The following is a 21556-nucleotide window of genomic DNA, read 5'->3' as shown; positions in this document are numbered from 1 at the left end:
GAGCAGCTGGGTGGATAAGCCCATAAAGAGCAATCCACCATAGTCTAAAAAAAATGTCCGTCCTTTCCAAATTCAAGTAAAATGAATATATAACTGAGAATACTAAAACAATTCTATAAAGTAAGTTTCAGCTCATGCATTGCTGTACTGTCTCTTTAAATACTTCACTTAACTAGCCCAGATCCCATGTAGCCATGTCAGATTTGGATAATTATTTACACAAGAATTTTAAAAATACTTATGAGGGTGTAAGGTATTCAGATACAAATCATTTGAGCCTATTTTAAAACTGGGGGTGCTTTTCTTTGATTAATATCTCAGTTCTAAACAACCATTACACTTTTATGTCACTTGACACTCAGTTCCATTTTTTTCCATCATGGAATGCTGAAATACTTAGAACACAAATGCTGCAAATGTACCTTTATCTAAAATAACAAATTAAACACTTGTTTTAACCAGACTACTTAGTCATCCTTCCAAAATTCAGTCTACCTAAATGGTAAAATCACACTGTTTTATATGCAGTTAAAATAATAGATGTTAATGAAAGCATTACAAAGACTATTCTTAACTTTATTCCTATATATTTTGAATTACTAACTGAATATTTGAGACTGCTGTACCAAGATTTAGCATCTTCCACTGGATATCCAAAATGAGACATCCGGTTCTAGAAGGCATTTATCTCATTAGTGGTGAACTATTCTAGTAAGCATTAATTGGATGCCTCAAATCAGAGGTCACAGTTTTGGGAAAAGTTGCAGAACCTCTCTGTCAGACCATGGCTAATTAAGGGAATTCTAAAGTTTAGCACTGTTCTCAAGATCCTAATAGAAGGAACTGCTTAAAACTTTTACATCCTTGCATGTAGGAATAAAAGTTAGCCATAGGCTACATGGACAGTTTTTTTCAGAACTATTGAGCACCAACAGACCCTATTCAAATCAACAGGGCAGACAGGTGCCAACTGATTTTTTTAAAGCACAAACTTTGGCTTATTTGGAATTTCAATCTTGAGGCTAGACTGCTTCTCTACTGAGAGCATCTTTCAAGCATATGCTGAAGTGCTGTCTGAATAGGAATGAAGTTAGCATATGCTCAAGTGTTGTTCTAAATAGTTGCCTTCCCCTTTTAAATATACCAATCTTGACTTATGTAGCTCCTTGAGATTTAATGTGAACCAATATATATTGTCACCACAGTACTGGAAAAATAAAAAATTTCCTAAAGAGACGTCTGTAAATGAAGCAAGTTCCAAATTCTTCATGACAAGGGAAGTGGAGCAACAGAAATAAAAGTAACACAATGAATGAAGAAGAGCTGAATGCTGTCTACTCATCTGTGGCTCCTGCTAGGATTCTCAGCAATTGCACATATTCCTTCTGTATCTATTCAGGTACATTTGCACAAAATCAAAACAGCATTTCAAACTTCCACTCAAACTGATTCTTAAAAGGGAACATCATGTACATAATACATGTCAACTGCCTCTGATTAGCTCAAAACTACTTCTAGTATAATAGACAGAATTCACTTCTGCAATTCTATTAAATAAGTATTGTATGATCACTGCATAGGAATAATTTCAATAATGATTCCATGAATAAAAAAGAAGTTGTAGTCAGTAAGAAGCCTATAAAATACAAATCACATGTTTCAAAAGCACTGACTTCTTAAGGTTTCTTTACTGATGTGCATCAGGCAACATTTTCCATTGTCTTACAACTAAAGCACAGGTATTCTTACACAACTAAAGCATTCCCTTATTATACATGCACCTTCTAAAAAATAGTATAAAAAGCTGTAGCTGTAGTAAGATTAAAATTAATCTCTAATTTTTAAAGATGGAGACTTACTGAGGAGTAAATTGTTCTATAGCTACGTTTCTCTAAACTGATGCCTCCTAGTACCACACAGTTATTTGCCAAAAGAAATCACAAGACCAGCATTGTTGCTGTCTCCCACTCTATCTGCTGTCTGTTAAAAAAAGAGCACTAAAACTATAGGGGGTTGCTCTATCACAATCAAATTTTGTATCATCCACATAAAGCAACAAACCCATTGCTGACAGCATCACCACTTCCAATGATGCCTGATGGTTTTGTCCTTTCTCTTTATACTCTTTTTATACCCTTTTTATACATTTTATACCCTTTCCCATTCCCTCTGCTTTTCACTCCCTGTATCTTAGCCCCACATGTTTATAACCCTTGTACTCTAGCCTAGTTCAGAATTCTTTGGGAAAGATGAAACATCCCCACAATCTCAAGAACATGAGGCACCAACCTTGAAAGGAGCCTCATCTCTGGAGCATGTTTTTGTAAATTAAGTTGTAGCCTTTTTGGGGGGAGATAATTAGAATAAGGGGACAATTACTTAATTTGTTAGGTTTCTTACTGGGGAATTTTAGATAGAGATGCTAATTGGTGAGGTCCATAAAATTGCATACATGTTGTACCCAGGGCCTTTTTTTTGTCGTGGTTCCACCTTTGACAATGGTGCACCTGGGATCATATGAAACCAAGGTTATTCCCTTTGCCCTATACTGAAGTGTCTGCATCTCATTTTTACCAGCATTTCAGGCATCACCATGACACTTCTTGTTTCCTTTGCAACTGACAAACTATGTAGTTGTACCATGGAAATAGAGCACTGATACCTAAAACCATCCTTTAAACACTGAGAAAGGGAAGAAAAAGACAACTGCATACTCTGGTGCATAAGCACAATATTACAAACAACTGTCAACAGCAAGATCCCCATTTCTGATAGCCTCTCTTGACAAGATGAAAACACCCTTGAGGTGTTGACCAGTATCTCTCTTTAAAGAGGGCTACCACAGTCAACAAACTTTTGGTAAATACTATGTCTGTAGACAAGACAAAAGCAAAAGTGTGTGTAAACAGCAATACCTCCATTACCAAAATGTAAAAAAGGTGAGGAGATGGAAAACAATGTAAAAAGGTGCCTCCCTTTGATCTGTGAATAATAAGCATTTCTCTTTTGCTAGAAGAGATCCTCTGTAGTATACTGCAAAATGGAAACATGGATTAAGAAGCACTTAACTAAAAGCACTAATAGCTGTTATTTTAGGTGATAATGGGCACAAATGATCCTGCAGACTTGGGAAATTATCAGAAGCAATTTACACATGAAATGTAATGTCTTGATCCCTAAAGAAAGGCTTAAGAGAAGTGCATTTATACAGCTTTTAGCACAGCAAAAAGACATAATCTGAAAAGAAGTAGTATAATTTTGCTGCATTTACATGTGGGTAGACATTTGACAAGCTCGTGTCTCCTGAGGGATCACACTCATGTTTCAGTAACAGTGATAGTAGCCTAAAGATATAAGCAAGATACTGCCCAAGTAAGTTTCTAACAAAAGGTCATGACTTTTCTTAAGTCAGCTGACATGGTCAGAAAAACATTTCACAAGACAATTGACCTGATGCAATGGTGCAATACTGCTTCCTCGCAAGCATGTGTGCTTCCATTTCCTTTGAAACAACTTTTGTGCCAAACCACCCAAGAGCTAGCTTAGCCAGTGCTGGAGCTGAGTCAGCTCATTGAGCAAACAAATGCCATAAAAAGCATGCAGCACTGTATGGTTCAGAGCAAAGGGGGACCTCAGTACTCCTAACCTCTAAATGAAGCCCAGCTGACTCGTAATAGCTTATGTGGGGAAAAGGAAAACAAACCTTTGAATGGCAAATTCCATCCACGGATCTGAAACAAAGCCAGGCACCAGAACTAGCTGAAAACAACTGCTCTGCATTTAATTTCATTCAGCTAATGAATTATACAATTTGAAAGGAATGAGTGATTATCACCTTCCCCTTGTGCTCCACAGGTACCAAAGGGGGAGGTGATAAGGCTACTGACCACCTGCAGTAGAGAGAAAAACTATTCATTATCTCCCAAGTCACAGAAAGTGGATTAGCCATGAGAGAAATATAACTCAGATTCTAGATCAGAGTTGAAGTGTTATCATAATTTTTTTAAGGCAATCTGTACCAGCTGCTGTAGAGTGGAACACCACACCCAGTCTGCCCCAGTCACTTCTTGCTCACAGCAAGTCATAAATTCTAACTCAGCTATTCTCCTGACTAAAGAATATTGCAAAAGCCTGGACACTTCATCAAGTCACCTCATCTTTTGGAGCCCCACTTCTTTCAGCAAGTTGCTTCCAGATGCTGCATTTCTTGGCTGAAGCACATTCTTCCTTAACCCCTTGGGCAGGCAGAGCTGAGAGCAGGTAAGCTCAAGAACGAAAGCTAAGGCTGAACATTTACCCCCCATGAGGTGCAAGCTGGCCTGTGCTCCAGATATGGTATTTTGATTAGTCATTTCCTAATTACGGGATTCTTTAGTGAAACTGGAGACATATTTCTAAGAGCCTGCCCTTAAACAAAAGGTACATGTTGAAATTAATTCTAGGATTAGATCTATCGTTAGAGGCTAATTTCCATGGCACATTAGGTTGGACAGGATTTTGCTATTGTTTTGAAACATGTACATGACTTTACCACTCTTAATAGGCCTTTTTTTAAAAAATGCATAAAAAATGGTAGCTTCCACTGGAACCAGGTGGGCATTCAGATGTTTCTGGTTGGGTTTTTTGGTGGGTTTTTCTAACAAACATGTTTTCAATCAGTGAAAATTAATGCTAGCGTGATTGACAACATTTAATTGTGTACCAATACTGTTATGTTCAAAACAAAACAAAAAAACACATTGCTTTCTTTGTAAAAGACTTAAAACAGTTGAGGTTATGAATAGGTCAGCAGACAAATAGGCTGTGCCTGAGCTGTCCCAGTTCTCTCTGGTTAACTACCTTTTTAGAATAGCCACTCTTCTGATCTATTTAACAAGAAATTAGGCTCCTTTTTTCCAAGTATATCTCACAATTACAACTATACACAACTCAGTTTCAGAGAAAAATAACGCAGCAAACCCCTTCCTCTGAAATCTGTCTAGAAACTAAGAGCAGAACATAGCACCTTGTTGCTGTTGAGCAGCTAGCAGAGTAATGAAAGCACCAGTTCTCAGTGGCAAGAAGGAATGACCTTTATTGTTTTGATTTCATCACATATATAGAGTTCTCAAAAGTCACCCAGATTGGTCAGTCAGAAACCTTCCCCCAGGCCTGATTGGCCAGGCCTGCACTGTCCAAGTTCTGGGACACTGTTCCAACAACATCCAAACTTTATCTTTATTTACAAAACACAAGAAAACTTCTCATGGGAAAAACCTGTGCTAGCCACAGCACCTCACTTGAAAACAGAACACTGCAAGTACACACAACATATGCTTTGCAACCCACTTGGAAGTTCACAGGGGAAGCTTAAGATCTGGGTGTTGATCATCAAAGCCCTAGTGAATTAAGGCTGATCAGTCTAACAAATTAATTGTTTCCCCTATGGGAAATTCCCACAACTATATTTTTCAGAGGCATTTATGTGCTTGTTTCATTATAGCATTGCCATTGTCTCTACAAGATCATTAGCATTGCCCAGGAATACTGCAGACTGGATCTTCTGAATTTGACAGCACATTTGGCAAAATATATGTTGCAGGATATGAGATAAAATTTCCTTGGCCATTTCTTTATTTGACTGCTACTGACTCTCTTGTTTGTATCACTGGAACTTTAAGCATTGTATTTTCAAAATATTCAGTGACAGCCTAATTATTTTTCTACCAGTAGAGTCTGAATGCTTCTGTTCACAGACAAGCCTAGCTGGCTACATTAATGGAGTTATTATTTAATGTTCCAGTTATACTATGTTTTTGTTGTGTGAACAAGAAAGAATTCTGACAAACTTTCTCAGCCAGAGCAATCAGAAGACAAATACCACTCTATTTTTTAGTGTGTAAAAGGACAGGGTGTAAAAGCTTAACATGATTAAGTTTTTCAGAATCGTATGTCAGTTCAGGTTGCATTTACATCTCAGGAACATGATGCCTGCAAGTTGTTTGTGCAAACTGAGATTTTTAAATCCTTGTACTTCAACTGCTCTTCACAGAATGGAAAGTCCATTTATTTCTTTCAAAAAATTCACTAATAAATACCAATAGCTTCCTTCAATGCTCTCTCTTGCAGCTCATTGTTTAATTGCCTATGTGAGTTAGAGAGAAATTATAAGTTTCCCCAAGAAAATCAGGATTAAATTATCTCAAATACCATGAAACCAGATGTAATGTTAAACTTTATTCTACCATGCAAAATGCCTATGGTTCTACTACCCATTTTTTTATACCCTAGAATCACAGAACTACTGGGAGAAAGAGTCCTTTGGAGGTCTCTACCCAATTTGCTGCTCCAAGTGAGATTGCTGCCAGCATGTTGTCATCTATGACTTTGAGTCTTGGAAACACCCAAGGAATAGGATTCCACAGCCTCTGTAGGCAGTGGGTTCTGCACTACCCATCCAATGAAAAAGATTTTCCTAATTTCTGGTATGAACTTCTGCTATTTTATTTCATTGGAGAGCATAATTTTTTAAATTATCAGTAATAATAAAGGTGAGAGAGACAGATTTTGTGCATGAATTAGTAGCTAAATTAATCTTTAGCTTTATTTGGCTGTTTATCAGTTTCTCAGATTCCCATCTCTACAATGATTTCAAACCATGGTACTCATTATGTTCTTCTTGAATTTCACATGATTGCAAAATATGACACTGACTGTAAATCACTTAGTTGTATCAACTCTTTGACTTTCCAATATTTGGACAAGAGTTTAGAGCTTACCATTTTACATTAAAAATGGCTCTGTACCCACACCTGGCTTTACTCTATCAGTCATAATCCATAACAGACCATGCAGAAGCACAAAACAGATACATTTTCATCAGTCACAAAATCACATACCACTACCAGATGGAAACAAAGTGAACAATCACAATATAGAACAAAACATGTATTAACATCATCTTTTTGTTGAAATAACCACACAAATACTTTCAAAATAGTTTCAGACAGGCTGATGGGTCTGAAACAAAAGTCAATGCCTGCAATTCTCAAACAATTCTCTTCAGATATGCTTTGCTTGGTTGTTCCATCCTTGAAAGCTTCCCTAAGCATTTGATGTCCTGCTTAGCCTCTTGATCAATTCATGGTTCAACCTGACAACAAATGTCTGCTCAAAATGCAAGCAACAAGTTTAAAAACCCATGATGGATGCATAACAGGAGTAAAGCTGAAAGTCTTCTATTCTTTAGCTTTAAAGGTACACACATACTCAACTCCAGAAGCACATGTGTCATTTAAACACTAGAATAAAGCTGACTTTGTAGTTATTTCCAATCTAGAGTAGAAGTGGGAATCTCTCACTCTAAAGGAAACCACACCATTGAAGAGTAAAGATAACAGAACTTCAAGGAGGGTGTGATAGCTATTCACAGTACTTATTACTTATTCATGCCAACAAGTATTTGAGGTCTATTAGATATCTTATACAGCATATTGTTTCATCAGACTGAATTTGAAGAGATAATGATCTACTGACAGAAGAACTGCAATAATGAGCTATGAATTTATTAAAATTAATTGAAATCACAAGCTTAGCTAGAGGTAAGTGTTAACAACCTCGTTACAATTTTCACACAAGTATCTGAAGTTTTTGACAAACTTGCAGTTACCTGACAGCAGTAATGAAGCATGTGATAAAAGCTAGTAAGCTTTTTTTTGCCTTATAAATGGTAACAAAAAATTGCTGTATACTCTATATAGTGAGTAATGGCTTTTAAGAAACTTTTGGATTTCAGCTAATGAATATATTGTACTTGTGAGAAACTTCACAGTTTCCTTTCCAAGCTATGCCCATGCACTCGTAAGAAACAACAATGGTGAAACTGATGAAAACTGGGTTCTTGCTACTGAATTTAGTGAAAATCCACCATGTTTCTCTTCTAGGTCATTAATTTTGCCCTATGAAATGCAAACATAATTTTAAATTTCTTCTAGAGAAGAAAAGCAGAATGGTTCCAGTGATTATTTTGACTAGTGAAAAAATGCATTTTTAAATGAGAAATGTATTGTCAAAATTTTAGTGCAGCTTTTCTCACTATCTTTAATTTTGAGAGAAAATGTAGGTGTAAGTGAAGTAATGAAACAGAAAATACTGCTGGAAAACACTCCTGAGCATGGACTCAAGCACCAACAAAATTAATAGTTACCATATTAGTCTATTCATGCTTCCATATGCATGAAAAAAAGACAGTTCAGTGGCTAAACTCCTGGCCTGATATTTAGGAAACTGCTTATGTTCTTCTATGACAATCTGGAAAACCAAAACCATTTTCCCTTCAAGAGAAAATAGTGTTTTAACAACGTTAAAATAAACGTAAAAAAATTTTTTTAGGAAATCTACCATGCATCTATTGCTGCTATTATTCCTTACATAATTGAGTCTATTCCAACTTGTGTGAATAATTAAACATAAATTGAGCTAAAAGACAAATTTTTTTATTAGATCACTGCTGGAAATACTGGGGATTAGGGAAACTCAAGCTTATGGACTGACTTGGGATGCAGTTATGAGATACCTTAGCTTCAGTAGAAAAAAGTATTTAGTATGAGCAGGACAAGGCAGAGATAGACATGGAATTTCTTGTTTCTGCACCGCTCATGACTTATTGTGTCCAGCTATCCCCACTGCAGTTTTCATATTGCTCTTTCCCACCAAATAGAAATGTGGGGCAGACCCTATCTAGCAGCAGGGGCAGAACACCAGATTCTGGGTAGAGGAATTCTAGAAGTAGCAGAACACCAAATACAAAATAAGAAATCCTGGGCAGCAACAAAGAGATTTATTACATGTATAAATTGAATGTAGTTAAGTGATAATAGACTTAGTATAACATCTAGGCTGAGTGGAGGATTGCAAAGAAATTAAGTCACTCAGTTTCAAAGACGTGCTAGAAATATTAAAAGACCCAAGGGTCCTCTGCATTTAGGGAGAGTAAAAAACGCAAGCAAACATAAACCCTGAGCTTTCTGAAACTCTGATAGAGTGAGTCGCTTTTACGAGGACACTTTTCCACTTCATCCTTTAAAGCAATCGTTCAGGGCTCGGGGGGATGTTCGCCCTGCTGCAGAGTTTTGCAAGTGCCCGTATTTCACTCCCCAGGAGCGCCTGCAGCCCTGTCCCAGCCCCGCTCCTGTCCCTCTCCAGCCCCGCTCCTGTCCCTCTCCTGTCCCTCTCCAGCCCCACTCCTGTCCCTCTCCAGCCCCGCTCCTGTCCCTCTCCAGCCCCGCTCCTGTCCCTCTCCAGCCCCACTCCAGCCCCGCTCCTGTCCCTCTCCAGTCCCTCTCCAGCCCCGCTCCTGTCCCTCTCCAGCCCCACTCCAGCCCCGCTCCTGTCCCTCTCCAGTCCCTCTCCAGCCCCGCTCCTGTCCCTCTCCAGCCCCACTCCAGCCCCTCTCCGGCCGCGCGGGGCCCGCGTTCGCAGCGCCCTCTGGTGGCGGCGGAGGGCACTAGCGGGCCGAGCGGAGAAAGCGCCCGGCGCTCCCAGCTCCCCAGCCTGCCGGACGGGCGCACGGCGCGCACACGAGGGCACGGCGCGCACACGAGCGCACGGCGCGCACACGAGGGTACGGCGCGCACACGAGGGCACGGCGCGCACACGAGGGCACGGCGCGCACACCCGGGCACGGCTGAAGATCAAGCTTGGACATGTTCCTTTTCACGTTAGGACTGGCCACCGGCACGGTTCTCCACTGAAACGGTTTTTGTGAAATGGCAGAGGAGTTGCTTTACTAGACTGTCTGCCAGGAGAGATCCACTAGGAGACTTAGCACATACTAAAAGGAATATCAGATATACATATGCATACACACCGGTGTGTGGAAGAAACAAAATCAGATACTAATACTTCTTGTCCCAGTGTATATTCCATTCATTTACAGCACGTTTTTCTTGGAAGAATATCAGCCCCCACTTGCTCTCCTTCCTGTCTCCCCAAATCATCAGTATTATAAAACAGGGAGTCTGCTTCATTTGAATCAGGTCTCCCACTTTACTGCCTACGTGGAGTCTGCGTTTGTTTCAAAGAGAAAAAAAAGGACCAATAAAATTGTATTAATATTTTCTTGGAAAACCATGCTTTATTCTTTACAATAATTACTGTTTAATATGTGGTCCTTCTTCTGTTAAGCATTGATTGACACATGAACAGAATATTACTGCATATACTTCTAAATTCCATGAATAAACAGTAGTGAACCTATTGGTTCACCTAAGACTCCCATCGTGATGTTTTTGCTATCAGAAAACACTCCAGTGAGCTGCCCTCGTGGCTTAGGACCATGGCCCATGCCTCCAGAAAACACTTAAATATGAAGTCACACAAATTCAAATCCCTCAACAGGAAAAACATATTCCTTCACTTATTTTCCAACAGAGTGGTAACACAGGATACATTTAACTCAGAACATGGCCTTTAGCAGGGGCCAGAATTATATAGTCAAGAAAAATTCTAATAATATTGGGCAAATAAAAGGAGCAACCATCTAGGACAGTAACAGCAACTTCTGGCAACATAAAATCTTGAACCTTCAGAAGTTGCCAGTGGACTGTTGCTTCTACAAGCCCCAACAGATGAAGCCCTCACAGAGTTCTCCAAGCATTTCCATACTTTCTGGTTTTCCCATCATCCTGTGGCAGTAAGTTCCATGAAGTCTCCTTTTTTTTTTTTTTGTTTTTTGTTAGTTTACTGCATGATAGGCAAAAAAAAAAAAAAGAAAAAAAAAAGCCACTCTTCATATAATGAAAAACAGTGAGTAACTGTTCTATTTCACCTAGACATTCAAAATGGCCTGCATATCGACCACAAGCACTTACTCATAAGCCAGCTGTTTTCCAGAAGGAGAACAGTGTCTCTCTTCTATTTAGTGCCTCCCCCCATCCAAGTCTTTCCATGTCTCTACTGGTCTAGTTGCCTGCTCTTCACCTTTTCCAATTCTACCATTATCTTTCTGAAGTTACACACTGATGAAGCAAGATTTTCCATTTTGTTCTTTTTAAACTTCATGGTGGTGGCTCTCATGGGACCAGAACACTGACTGCAGCAGCCCATCTGGTCCTTCTTTTGGTGACAATGCTTGCTGAGAGTCCAGCATTGTATTAGATAGAGTTAGCATTGTTTCCCTCTCTCCAGAATTATTTCACATCTACTGGCACAAAGTCATTTAAACATTTTATCAGCCACTGCCTCCACTATGAGACCTTTATGTGATCCCCAGCTATTAATTCTAGGCAGCTAAATCTGTATTGGCAGAAATGTTATTACTTGACCATTCACTGTTTCCCCAATTAGAAAACACTGTCTGTAAGACTCCATGAGCAGCCTTCTTCACTCTGGAGCCTAGCCATTCATTCTCATCTTTCCTTCTGTCTTTTAATGAACACTTACTCTATGAGAAGTGTGTCTGTAAAACTTTTTGGTGAAGACTCGTTAACAGCATTTTGAAAAGCCAAGTGTGTTGTATTAACGAACATTTTCAGCATTTCCTTCAAAGAACTTTCTGATAGATTTGTGAGGCGTTGCTTCCCCTTGTAAAATGGAAATAAACTTCTTCATCTCTTCCTTATTGTATCATTCATTCCTATTAACCCACTAATCTATTCTTTGCTAGAATTTTTGCCAAAGAACTTGCTGCTGCTTTGAGGACTTCTTAAATAATTGATGTCACATGTGCCAAATTTCATTCCCCTCCAGTTAGTAACTCAGCAATGTCTGACTTGTGTTATTTTAAAGTCTTGACTGAATACCATATGGTCACAATATTTATCATTTCTCTTACTAATGTCTTTTACTGAAGCTGTGGTCCACTAGTAAAGCAAATATGGTGCTAGGGATACTAGCATCAGACCAAAAACATAACGGCTACATGAATGCCAGTCCAAATGTGTTCAGACAATTTTCTCTGGTTGGCTTTGAACTGGCACTCTCTATGTTAAATGACATATCATTCATCTTTTAACATACTGCATAAAATCAGCATAAAGTCCAAGTTATGCATGCTTACTAAATCAACAGAAATGCATCAATGTCCCCATGCTTAAACCAGATGAAACTTCTACTGATGGATGATTTACTAGCATGCATTGATGACAATGGAATATCAGCCTCACTTCATTTAGAGGTTAGTTTCCTTATAAGATATGCTTTAAAAGCTCAAACATCCATTTTATATGGGTTCAGAAGTGATTACATCGATTCATGGGAGACTGAGCAAACACTCACCAGGACTCACTGCAGGTCACTGGAATCTGCTACCACATAGTGTTCCAGTGTCTCAGTATGCCAGCCCTAGTTTATTGTTCTTCAGACATGTGCTAATGTTCACAGTTGGATTCAGACACTAAGCAAGAGAGAAATAATTTGATCTACTACCACCAATCCCATGTGGTCTTTAAGTTTTACTTGTCCCTCAAAAAAATCACTTTTACTCCCGCAGAATATTTCAGTTTCGCTGTTCCAAAATTTATATCTCATCTCCCAGTTATATATCATCATCCTCCACACCAGAATACATAAGAACTTCCTGTGAACATCAGACCATGTTCTGTGTTGCCATAGGGTTTTCTCCAAGAAGCAAGCTTAGTGGAAAAAGAGAGATCAAAGAGACTAAAGACGAATATAAGGAGTTAATTTGCAAAGGCCAGGACAAGAAAGGGAGTAGCACTTTGTGCTTTCTAGTCCTCCGTGCCTTGGAGCCATGGGAACACACAGTTATCATGAGATCAAATTCTTCTGGATTCTTAAAATGTAAGTTCTTTTTTAATGTACCTACACACAGAATTAAGACAATATCCCCGTGAATACAGATAAGCAAAACACTTGAAAGTAGAATCAAAGAGTGTGAGGGAATTGGTTAGTAACATACTATATCCCCATGTTTCTGATGAGCAAAGTACCTCAGTTTGGGATGGGATTTCTTTTGTAGTTGTGGAAGTTTTTTATAGAAACTGGTGGTATTCCAAATTTGTCTTTGAAAACCTTTTATCCTTTTCTCTTTACACAGAAAAAATGATGCCACAATAGAATTCCAAGTAGTCACACCTCCCGAATGTACACACAGTCATACTGCTGTTGGAATGAACTGCACTTACCGGAATAGAACACATACATGGGAAGTCCTAAAAGTGCCTCTCTGTATAATACCAAACCTCAAATATTTAAAATATTAGAAATCCAGACATAAGGCTGTCCTGAGTCACTGTACTGCTGTCCCTGCATTAACACAGTAGTAGGGAAAAATATCATGTCCCACACACACATCAGCATATTACATATGCATATTATATGCATCTCGAAAGAGTTTATTCACACATGATAAGAAAAGGCAAAAGGGCTCTACACTCTTTCATCTATGATTCTTGGAATTTCAGGTATCTCAAATATAATGATGAAAATATTTGTACTGTAGCACACTATGCTTTCATTCTGTTCCTTGGCACAGTGATAATTAGCCAAGCTGCCAAAAGAAGTAAATAAATGAACTACTAATAGAATTCAAGTGTGCATTTATATACATTTATTTTGAGTTTGGGGTACAGGGGGAGAAGGAGACAGAAATCTGTATAAGAATAATTTAGCAAACAGAACCTACAAAAAGCCTGCACCATTCAAATACCCTGAGAAGTCACTACCATCTAGGGGAGAGAAAAAAATACTGATTAATCAATGACTTACATTAAGTTTTTTCTCTGACCTGGAATACTTTTTGCTTTGTGCTCTGGTGGGATTAAGAAAAAATCAATGATAAGCAGTTCCAGAGAAACAGATTCATTTTAATATGGTACCCTTATGTTCCAGTTGTTAGCAAAGCAGTGTCAGGGAATCCTTCACTACCACCAACATGGTGAATCAGTAACGTTTGCTATGACATTAATAAAATGCACCTACCTTTGTAATCAAACAAATTAAAAAGAAGTCCTGATCCCAGTTAATTGTTGTTACTCTCTTTCAAAAATGCAACTGGAACTTTATTGCTACATAGGAAAAACTGCTTCAAATTCGAGAAGAATTTATCCAGTAAGATAGAAAAAATTGTAACTGTGATTCCATCCCAAGATCAGGAATGTACTTGCCACATACACAGTTTTAAGAAACACAGAATATAAAGTCTACAAACTTAGTAACTGCAGTAACTCATTTCCAGCCTTGGTAAGCGTGATTATCAACAATTGAAGAATGTATTGTAAGTTGTCCTACTGAGAGAATTTACTGCATCTTCCTTAACAGGTTGAACAAATGTTCTGATAAGAAACAAGTTGATTGCAACATGGACTGTAAACAAAATGTAAACAAAATTAATTATCAAGAGGGACACATTCCTTAGACCTCACAGGAACACACTGAGAAGCATGCCAACAGTATGCTCTGTAGTTTTTGAGTCAGAATTATGGAGCCAAATAAAATATAAACTTACTTTTTTTATGATCCAGTTTTTGTGACACAGATGAACGGGTAGGACTTAATATTGGCAGAGTGGTCATCCTCTCTGTGTTGTTAAAAGAAGCATCTGTAGACCACAAAGTCACCTCCTCTGCCGTGGCAAACAACGGGGTGTTGTTTTCAGAGCCCTCTGCCAAAGCAGTGTCATTGGCAGGCTGATGATTGAGCGCTGTGGCTTGTGTTGGGAGAGCAAAAGCATTTTCCTGGAAAGACTCTCTAAGTATATTAGAGTTCTTGTTCATTTGGTCAATGTGGGATGACGGTGTGCTGGTCCAGGAAGAGGGCTGTGTGCTGAAATCCACTATGGGATCAGTCTTGGAACTATTTTCAACCATGTTTGGCAAAAGATCATCAAAGTCACCATTAGCTGTGAGGCTCTCACTTCCATTTGAATAAAAGCATGTTTTTTCTAGCACTCCTGGAAGAGAGGGAAAAAACCACCAAAATTACCATCACCTGGAAGAATAAGAGTTACCAATTTGTTTTGGAAAATTAATAATAAAAATAATGACACAGATTTAAAAAGTATTTTTATTTCAAAGTTAAAATTAAAGATAACTAAATTTAAGAATTTTATGTAGCAACAAAATAACAGTAGCACATAAAATATAAGCTATGTCTGCTGTAGGATAAATAGAGAATCAAATGTTCCATGAGCTTAAAAGGTTTTAATCTTATATATAGTATGTCACTGAATACTTACATGTTTAAAACTACAGAATGCAATTTCAAGGAGCTCTAACATGCATTCATTCTATTTATTGTGGTAACAAGACAGATACTATTATCTTTGTTCTCCTTTTAAATTGCATTATCTCTTGTTTTCATAGTACCACAATCTCCAGAAATCCAGTTCTGAAGCTTCAAGGGAACCAATACATTTATAATGTATTTCATATTCACTAATTTGCAAAATTGGAAGAGGTACTGTTTTTTTCTATATAGGATTATGTAATTTAACTACCACTGTTAAATATAGGCCCATGAGTTCTTTGTCATTCTTCTCTGATACTGGATTTTAAACATACTTGTTATCTAAAACTTTAATCGCTTGCTGGCTTTATTTTTTGATCACTTATTATTTATATTATTTATATTATTTATATTATAGACAAAAACAGACTTTGCTTAATTGTAAGTGTTGAATATTTGCAAGTAATAATAATTCACAAATCAAAACAGCTACATAACAGTAAGCAGATGTATCCCACAAGCATCAGGAATTTACATAGTAAGAGAATCAATCTTTAACCATTAATCCAAATAATAAAGAAGATATCTTAAACATATATAGAACATATAACTTAGTTATCTATAATAAAACTATGAATTTTATCTCATATTTTTAACCAAATATATTAGAGTCATACTTAGGGCAGGAAGAGAAGCACCATTATGTATCACAATGTGAGAAGTTTTTTGTAAATAACAAAAGCAATTTTTGCCACTGACTAGTCCTGTAAAAGAGCTTAACAATCACAATAAACACAGTTCATCTAGACTTGATTATTTAAAAAAAAAAAAAGTAATCCTCAAAACATAAAGTCTCCCAAATGTTTCTAAGTACATTGGCAACAATTGAAACTGTTAATAACTTTTCTTCATATGAATTTGATCCTTCATTAGCTGCTTGGTACAGATGAACCCCACGTGGCAGGGCGACTGGAATTAGATGATCTTTCTGTGATTCTGACTCCTAAGTGCACACACACCCACCACCATCTCTCCTAGACTTGGTTTTCAGTTTGGTTATTGCATTTACCAAAACAGCTGGTTGCACCATCGCCTCTCAGTCAGTCCTTGTACATCTCCCATCACCCCAGGCTCTTTCACCAGACAAACCCACCCCACTGCCAACCCCAGGCACCACACACAGCTCCAGAGGGTATCCTGAGCCTGATCCTGTTACTGAATTTCTCTTCTCACTACTTCATGCACTCTGCAGCTAGAACAAATCAGCTGACTGGTCTGAAATTCGAGGACTGGGCAGGACGAAATGTTTATTAATCACAGCTACAAGTAACTAGAACTGCCAGAAGAATCCAACTTCCAGTTACAGTCTGAAGTGACTTTGGGTTGGAAAGCTTTATAGGTAGGAAGAAGAACGAACTAGAACAGCTGAGAAGGGGCAATTTCAGCATTTTCTTTTTCACTGAGTAACCTTTATAGCAAATGCAAACAGCAAGAAAAACTTGTGAAATTCCTGAAATATAATGAGTTTCAATGAAACAGTTACCATTTGAGATTTACTATATCCTCATTTATCCAGGCTGGATTGGTTTGGCTTCAATGTCACTAGCCATGAGTAAATCTTTATGTCTAACTTCTACTGGACAAACCCAGGGAAACTTAATATAAATGTTAAGTCTTCTGGTTTTCTACCAGCAAATGTTCATACATATCACTGGGGTTGGAGGAATTTATTGTGTGCACTTTACAGAAGCAACTAAAAATCTCCCACCTGCAAATCATTTAAGTAGCAATTTTTTTGCTTGAGTCCTCTGGTCGGACCAAATGAGAAGAATGTATCTGCTGCAGTTTCACAAATAGGGACCAGTATTAAGATGATTTGCTAAAGTTTAAGGAAGAGTGAGTGGCTGTGCACAGAAATTGTGCTCACTTACATGTAGCTTTATTTGGATGCCAGATATTTGTGTCCAAATAAAGTTCCAAATCTCTGTAATTCAGAAGCCTACTTTGTTTCAAGTTTCAAACTTTACTAGTTTTTCTTACAGTTTTCAAAAAGTTAATACAAGCTTTTTTAACTCCTTTGGAAAAGTGCATAGTATTTTTCCACAATTCAAGAATAGCTTAAGGCTTTTTTTCACATTGTCTCTCCTCCCCCCTAGACTTGTCTCTTCTCCTCCACTCAGCATAAAAATAGAAAGTCTGTGAAGCATTGGTCCTAAAGAGCTATTATGAGAGCATTGGTCCCTAAGAGCTATAATGATTGAAAATGAAAGTTAAAATTATTAGCTATTTATATATCACTCACTCAGCAGAATAGGAGGCAATACATTACAAGACAGGTAAACCCTTGAAATATGTTTGAAAACCATCTTTAGTTTATACAGTGGCCAAATAAATACTGTGAAGCAAAGTATTGAAGTTACTCCCTGGATTCTATCCTCTTCTCATTCAGACTTACTTAATTCTTTTTCTGGAACAACAAATAATAGCTATGTCTATCACTGCCATAATGCCACATTTACTTCTTTCACTGAAATCCTCAAACGCTTCTTTGCTTCTTCAACCCATCTTTCCAACAATAGCATTTTTTGTTCTTTTTTCACAGTTTCCTAGTGTTAACAGCTCCTCCTCTTAAGAGGGGGACCACACAATGAACCTCTTCTACCGAAAAGGACTTTCTAATGGAATCATCTCAGCTGACGACTAGTATTAAAATTTAACATGAGCCTGGCTCAGGCACACACACCCTTGAGGGAGGCAGGCGGAGACCTCTGGCATTCCCCTTTGGCTAGCTCTAGATAATAAACTCTGTTTCCACTTAGAATGTAAAGAGTTTTGGGTCACCTTCCTGAGTCACCTCGTTCTTCCCCCACATTTTCCTCCTATCCACTCCTTTTACCAATGCAACATAGTGAATTTAGTCACTTTATTCTGGGCTGCTGAGTCCACTCTCTGATTTGGGCTCCCACTTGCTTTGATTCTCATCCTTCCCCCTCCCTCCCTAAAAACACTATTGTATATCTTAAATCTTAAATTAAGCTTACTGGAGATGTTTTTATAGCATCTACGTTTAAATTTCAAGATACCTAAGAAAACAGAGTGATGCTTTAAAATAATCAGTTCTTTTTTAATCTCTTCAGTGAAGAGAAATTAATTACTCTCTATCAATGTTTGCTAACAGCCATACAACAAATACAGAACATGCATTTTATTCATGTATGCAGGCACACTATATTCAACTATTCTTCAGACTTAGAGGAAGAATATAAGAGCTGTAGATAGTAAATCATAAGCCAGATAGTAAATTAGTTGAGAAATAGACGTAACCATTTGTGCCTCCAGCTACAGCTGGACATGTCCAGATGACACAAACATACAGTATGCTAGCCTTCATTGTGCTTGGCACAAAACAGAAGTACTGGGACCAGACTCATTCAGTTCAAACCAATGCTTTACCAGCAGTTTTACTGATTGTTTTCCAGTTGTTGTTAATTTTTTGGGAATTAATATTTTGCTTAAATACGGAGAGGTTTTAAATAATGGATAGTTCATTTAAAAATGGACAGTTAAGAGATCTAAGAAATAGTGACACTATCCACACTATAAAATTGAGATTTTGGCAGTGTAAACTGTGGCAGATTTCTAGCAGGTCAGAGCAGGAAAGCTCAAAAAGACCAAAGTCTGTTTAAAAGCTAATGAAATAGAGCAAAGGAGCCTACCAAGGCATGGATAATGGATGAGGCAATTGCAAAGGAAATAAAGCACTGGTTCACTACTACAACTGGTCACAACATACAAACTGAGATTTCTCCTGCAGAGTCTCTACCTGTGACTCTGCAACCTGGAGACATGGGCACATCCCTGATACTGGGACAGTCCCATAGTACACCAAACAATTGCACATCAGTTGACCTGCAGTAATAAACTTTATCCTGATCTCTTTCTTTTCTTCTTTCTTTCCTTTTCCTTCCTTTCTTTCTTTCTTTTTTTTTTTTCCTTTGTGGAACTGTAACTATAAAGCATTTTGCTTTCCCAGAAAAATAACTGCATTGGGAACCAATTATCATACAATCCAAAAAAATTTAATTTGGTATAATGCTTATTAGCATAGGAAGGACTTTTTAAAGACTGTGTTTCAAGTGGTTTGTAACACTTTCTGTGTTTATTTAAAGAAAAAGAATGTTTATTCCTTACAAAGTTTGCTTCTACAGGTTGATAAGCACATATCTTGTATCTTTATTCAAAATAAAGTGCATCTCTACTGACAATTTGCTTTGTCTTTCCTTTGTACACAGTTCTAACAGAATTACTTTTTCAAGGCTTTGGGTCTTGAATACTTGGCTAATAACTAATTTTTCAAAGATTGATTAATGTCATATTCTGAAAACAAGGCTCCATGACACCTCAAGTAGGATATTCCCCATTACTACCATATAACTGTACTGCTCTTCATGTCTCCTTCCACCCACACCAACTTTTCCGTTTCTCCAACGTCAGAGCTTGCAATGACGTGCAGGCAACAAAAGTGATGTAAGGAAAATGCATAGAAAGGTTCTCAGGTGCATGCACATTTTTTCATGTGTATATGCCTTAATTAAAAAATATTACAGAAGGAAAAGAATAATTACCTAAAAATTTACCACAGGAAATAAAGTATTTTCTAGCAAAATATAAAAGGTCTAATTTCCTTATGAGTTAATTACTAAAGTCAAATCAAATAAGTTTGTAAGGTTCTAAACTATATACTGGAGCTTTCTACTTATGTTTTATGCACCAGTGAAAGATACTAGAATGACAACCACAGAATCTAACTGCTCTGTTTTGTGAAAAAAAGTAAAAACATGATTTCCTATATATTAAACAATTTTTATTAGCCGGTCACTACTATCAACTTATTTCTTACACTGTAAGACTTCATTCCAATATTAGAATTCAGTTATCATCAACCTGAAATGCATATGAAGTACTATTCTTGATGTAGTATGTTCTCAGTAACTAAAACAGACTACAATATATTACACACACTTTAAATATAGCCACAAAATTCATTTAGTTCATTCTGGTCATCAAATATATTTTTTTCTAGACTATCAATGCACTGAAAATAGAAGCTGCTGAGAAGAATACTGAATTACAATAGGTTAATTCAAAAGATGCTTCTGAAGGGACCTTTACCAGTTTTAGACTTGGGTTATAACACCAAGCCTTATTCTTTACCCTACAGTAATTACATTGACTTTAGAGAAGATAGTCACTATTTTTGCCATGTAGGTAGGATCAGAACAGACCCCATTTCTCAGAGGGTTTCATACATTTTAATGACAGGTCGATACATGCCTCAGGAGGCAACTGAGTAGAGCTGATGTAAATACACCTGCTTCTTTATCTGCTTTCTCACCAAAGAACAAAAATCTAGGGCAGAGGATATGAAAGATACAAATGGAATGCTAAACATAAGGAAAGCAAATTTAATGGCTCCGTATTTCCTAATTGCAAGACTTCCTTGATCTTAAAACAAGGAAATCTATCTTTCTTAGCTCAGAGATACAACCCGAGACTTACTTGTCAATCATAGCATTCACTAGCTTTGGGGTTTTTTTACTTCCTTAACTTAAACTAAATGAAAAGAACAGGCCTGCTATGTCTTGTTGCATATCCTTTACAGACTGAATTGAGAAAACAGATCTAAGTTGTGCAGATTTTGACAGTGCTTTTGAGACATGTTTAGTTTCTTCCTATGCTTGCTGTTTGACTGACTGTTGTGTACTGAAATTGGAGTCTTTAAAATAGGAAAATAGATTTATATCTGTATATCTGCATACTGGATACATTACCCCACTTGTTTCAGATGTGCTTCTGAAGTACTTAAAGAAGCTCAACTAGAAAATATTCTTACTAACGAAAAGAAAAACACAAAAATCCCAAAACCAATCAGCACTGAAAGCAAATTTTTTTCTTTTATTTTTCTAAAAAAATAATGGTTTAACCTAGTATTACTGTCTTTTCTATGTTGTAGTTGAAGCAATTTAATGATATGTCAGCTTCTCTAAATGTAACAAAGGGAAGACTTTTTAAAAAATTTATGATAATAAATGAGCACCTTTTAATTATGTAAAACATACGCACAAAATTACTTAACAGACTAAGCCTTTATGAAATCTAATATGCCTTGAACCAGTTTCCACAAAACATATTTGGGGTTGTGCATTGATACATATTTCATATGTAGAAGAAATGAACATAATTTTCCTTAGCTAAACAGGAGTATTTTGTATGCTGTTCACAAAAATTTGTGGCTATTGATAAATTAAATTTCACCTAATCACATTTGCATATGAATGTGTGACATAAAGTGATCTAAAGTTATAACAAAAATCTATTTTGTACTTGAAAA

General features: G+C 37.2%; 1 protein-coding gene across 4 annotated transcripts in view; it reads right to left on the bottom strand.

The window, feature by feature from the left end:
- CORIN (corin, serine peptidase) overlaps window positions 1–21556 on the bottom strand; it is a 119116-nt gene that overhangs the window by 80044 nt on the left and 17516 nt on the right. For 3 of the 4 annotated variants that reach the window (XM_085059026.1, XM_085059028.1, XM_085059029.1), the window contains exon 3: window positions 14447–14890. In XM_085059026.1, the coding sequence (XP_084915152.1) occupies window positions 14447–14890 (444 nt within the window). The remainder of the gene's footprint in view (window positions 1–14446; window positions 14891–21556) is intronic. The other variant, XM_085059027.1, reaches the window with a different exon arrangement.

The sequence above is a fragment of the Lichenostomus cassidix genome, chromosome 4, assembly GCF_008360975.1.
Source record: "Lichenostomus cassidix isolate B80296 chromosome 4, HeHo_3.0, whole genome shotgun sequence".
Lineage (NCBI taxonomy): Eukaryota > Metazoa > Chordata > Aves > Passeriformes > Meliphagidae > Lichenostomus > Lichenostomus cassidix.
This window is presented reverse-complemented; position numbering and strand designations above follow the sequence as displayed.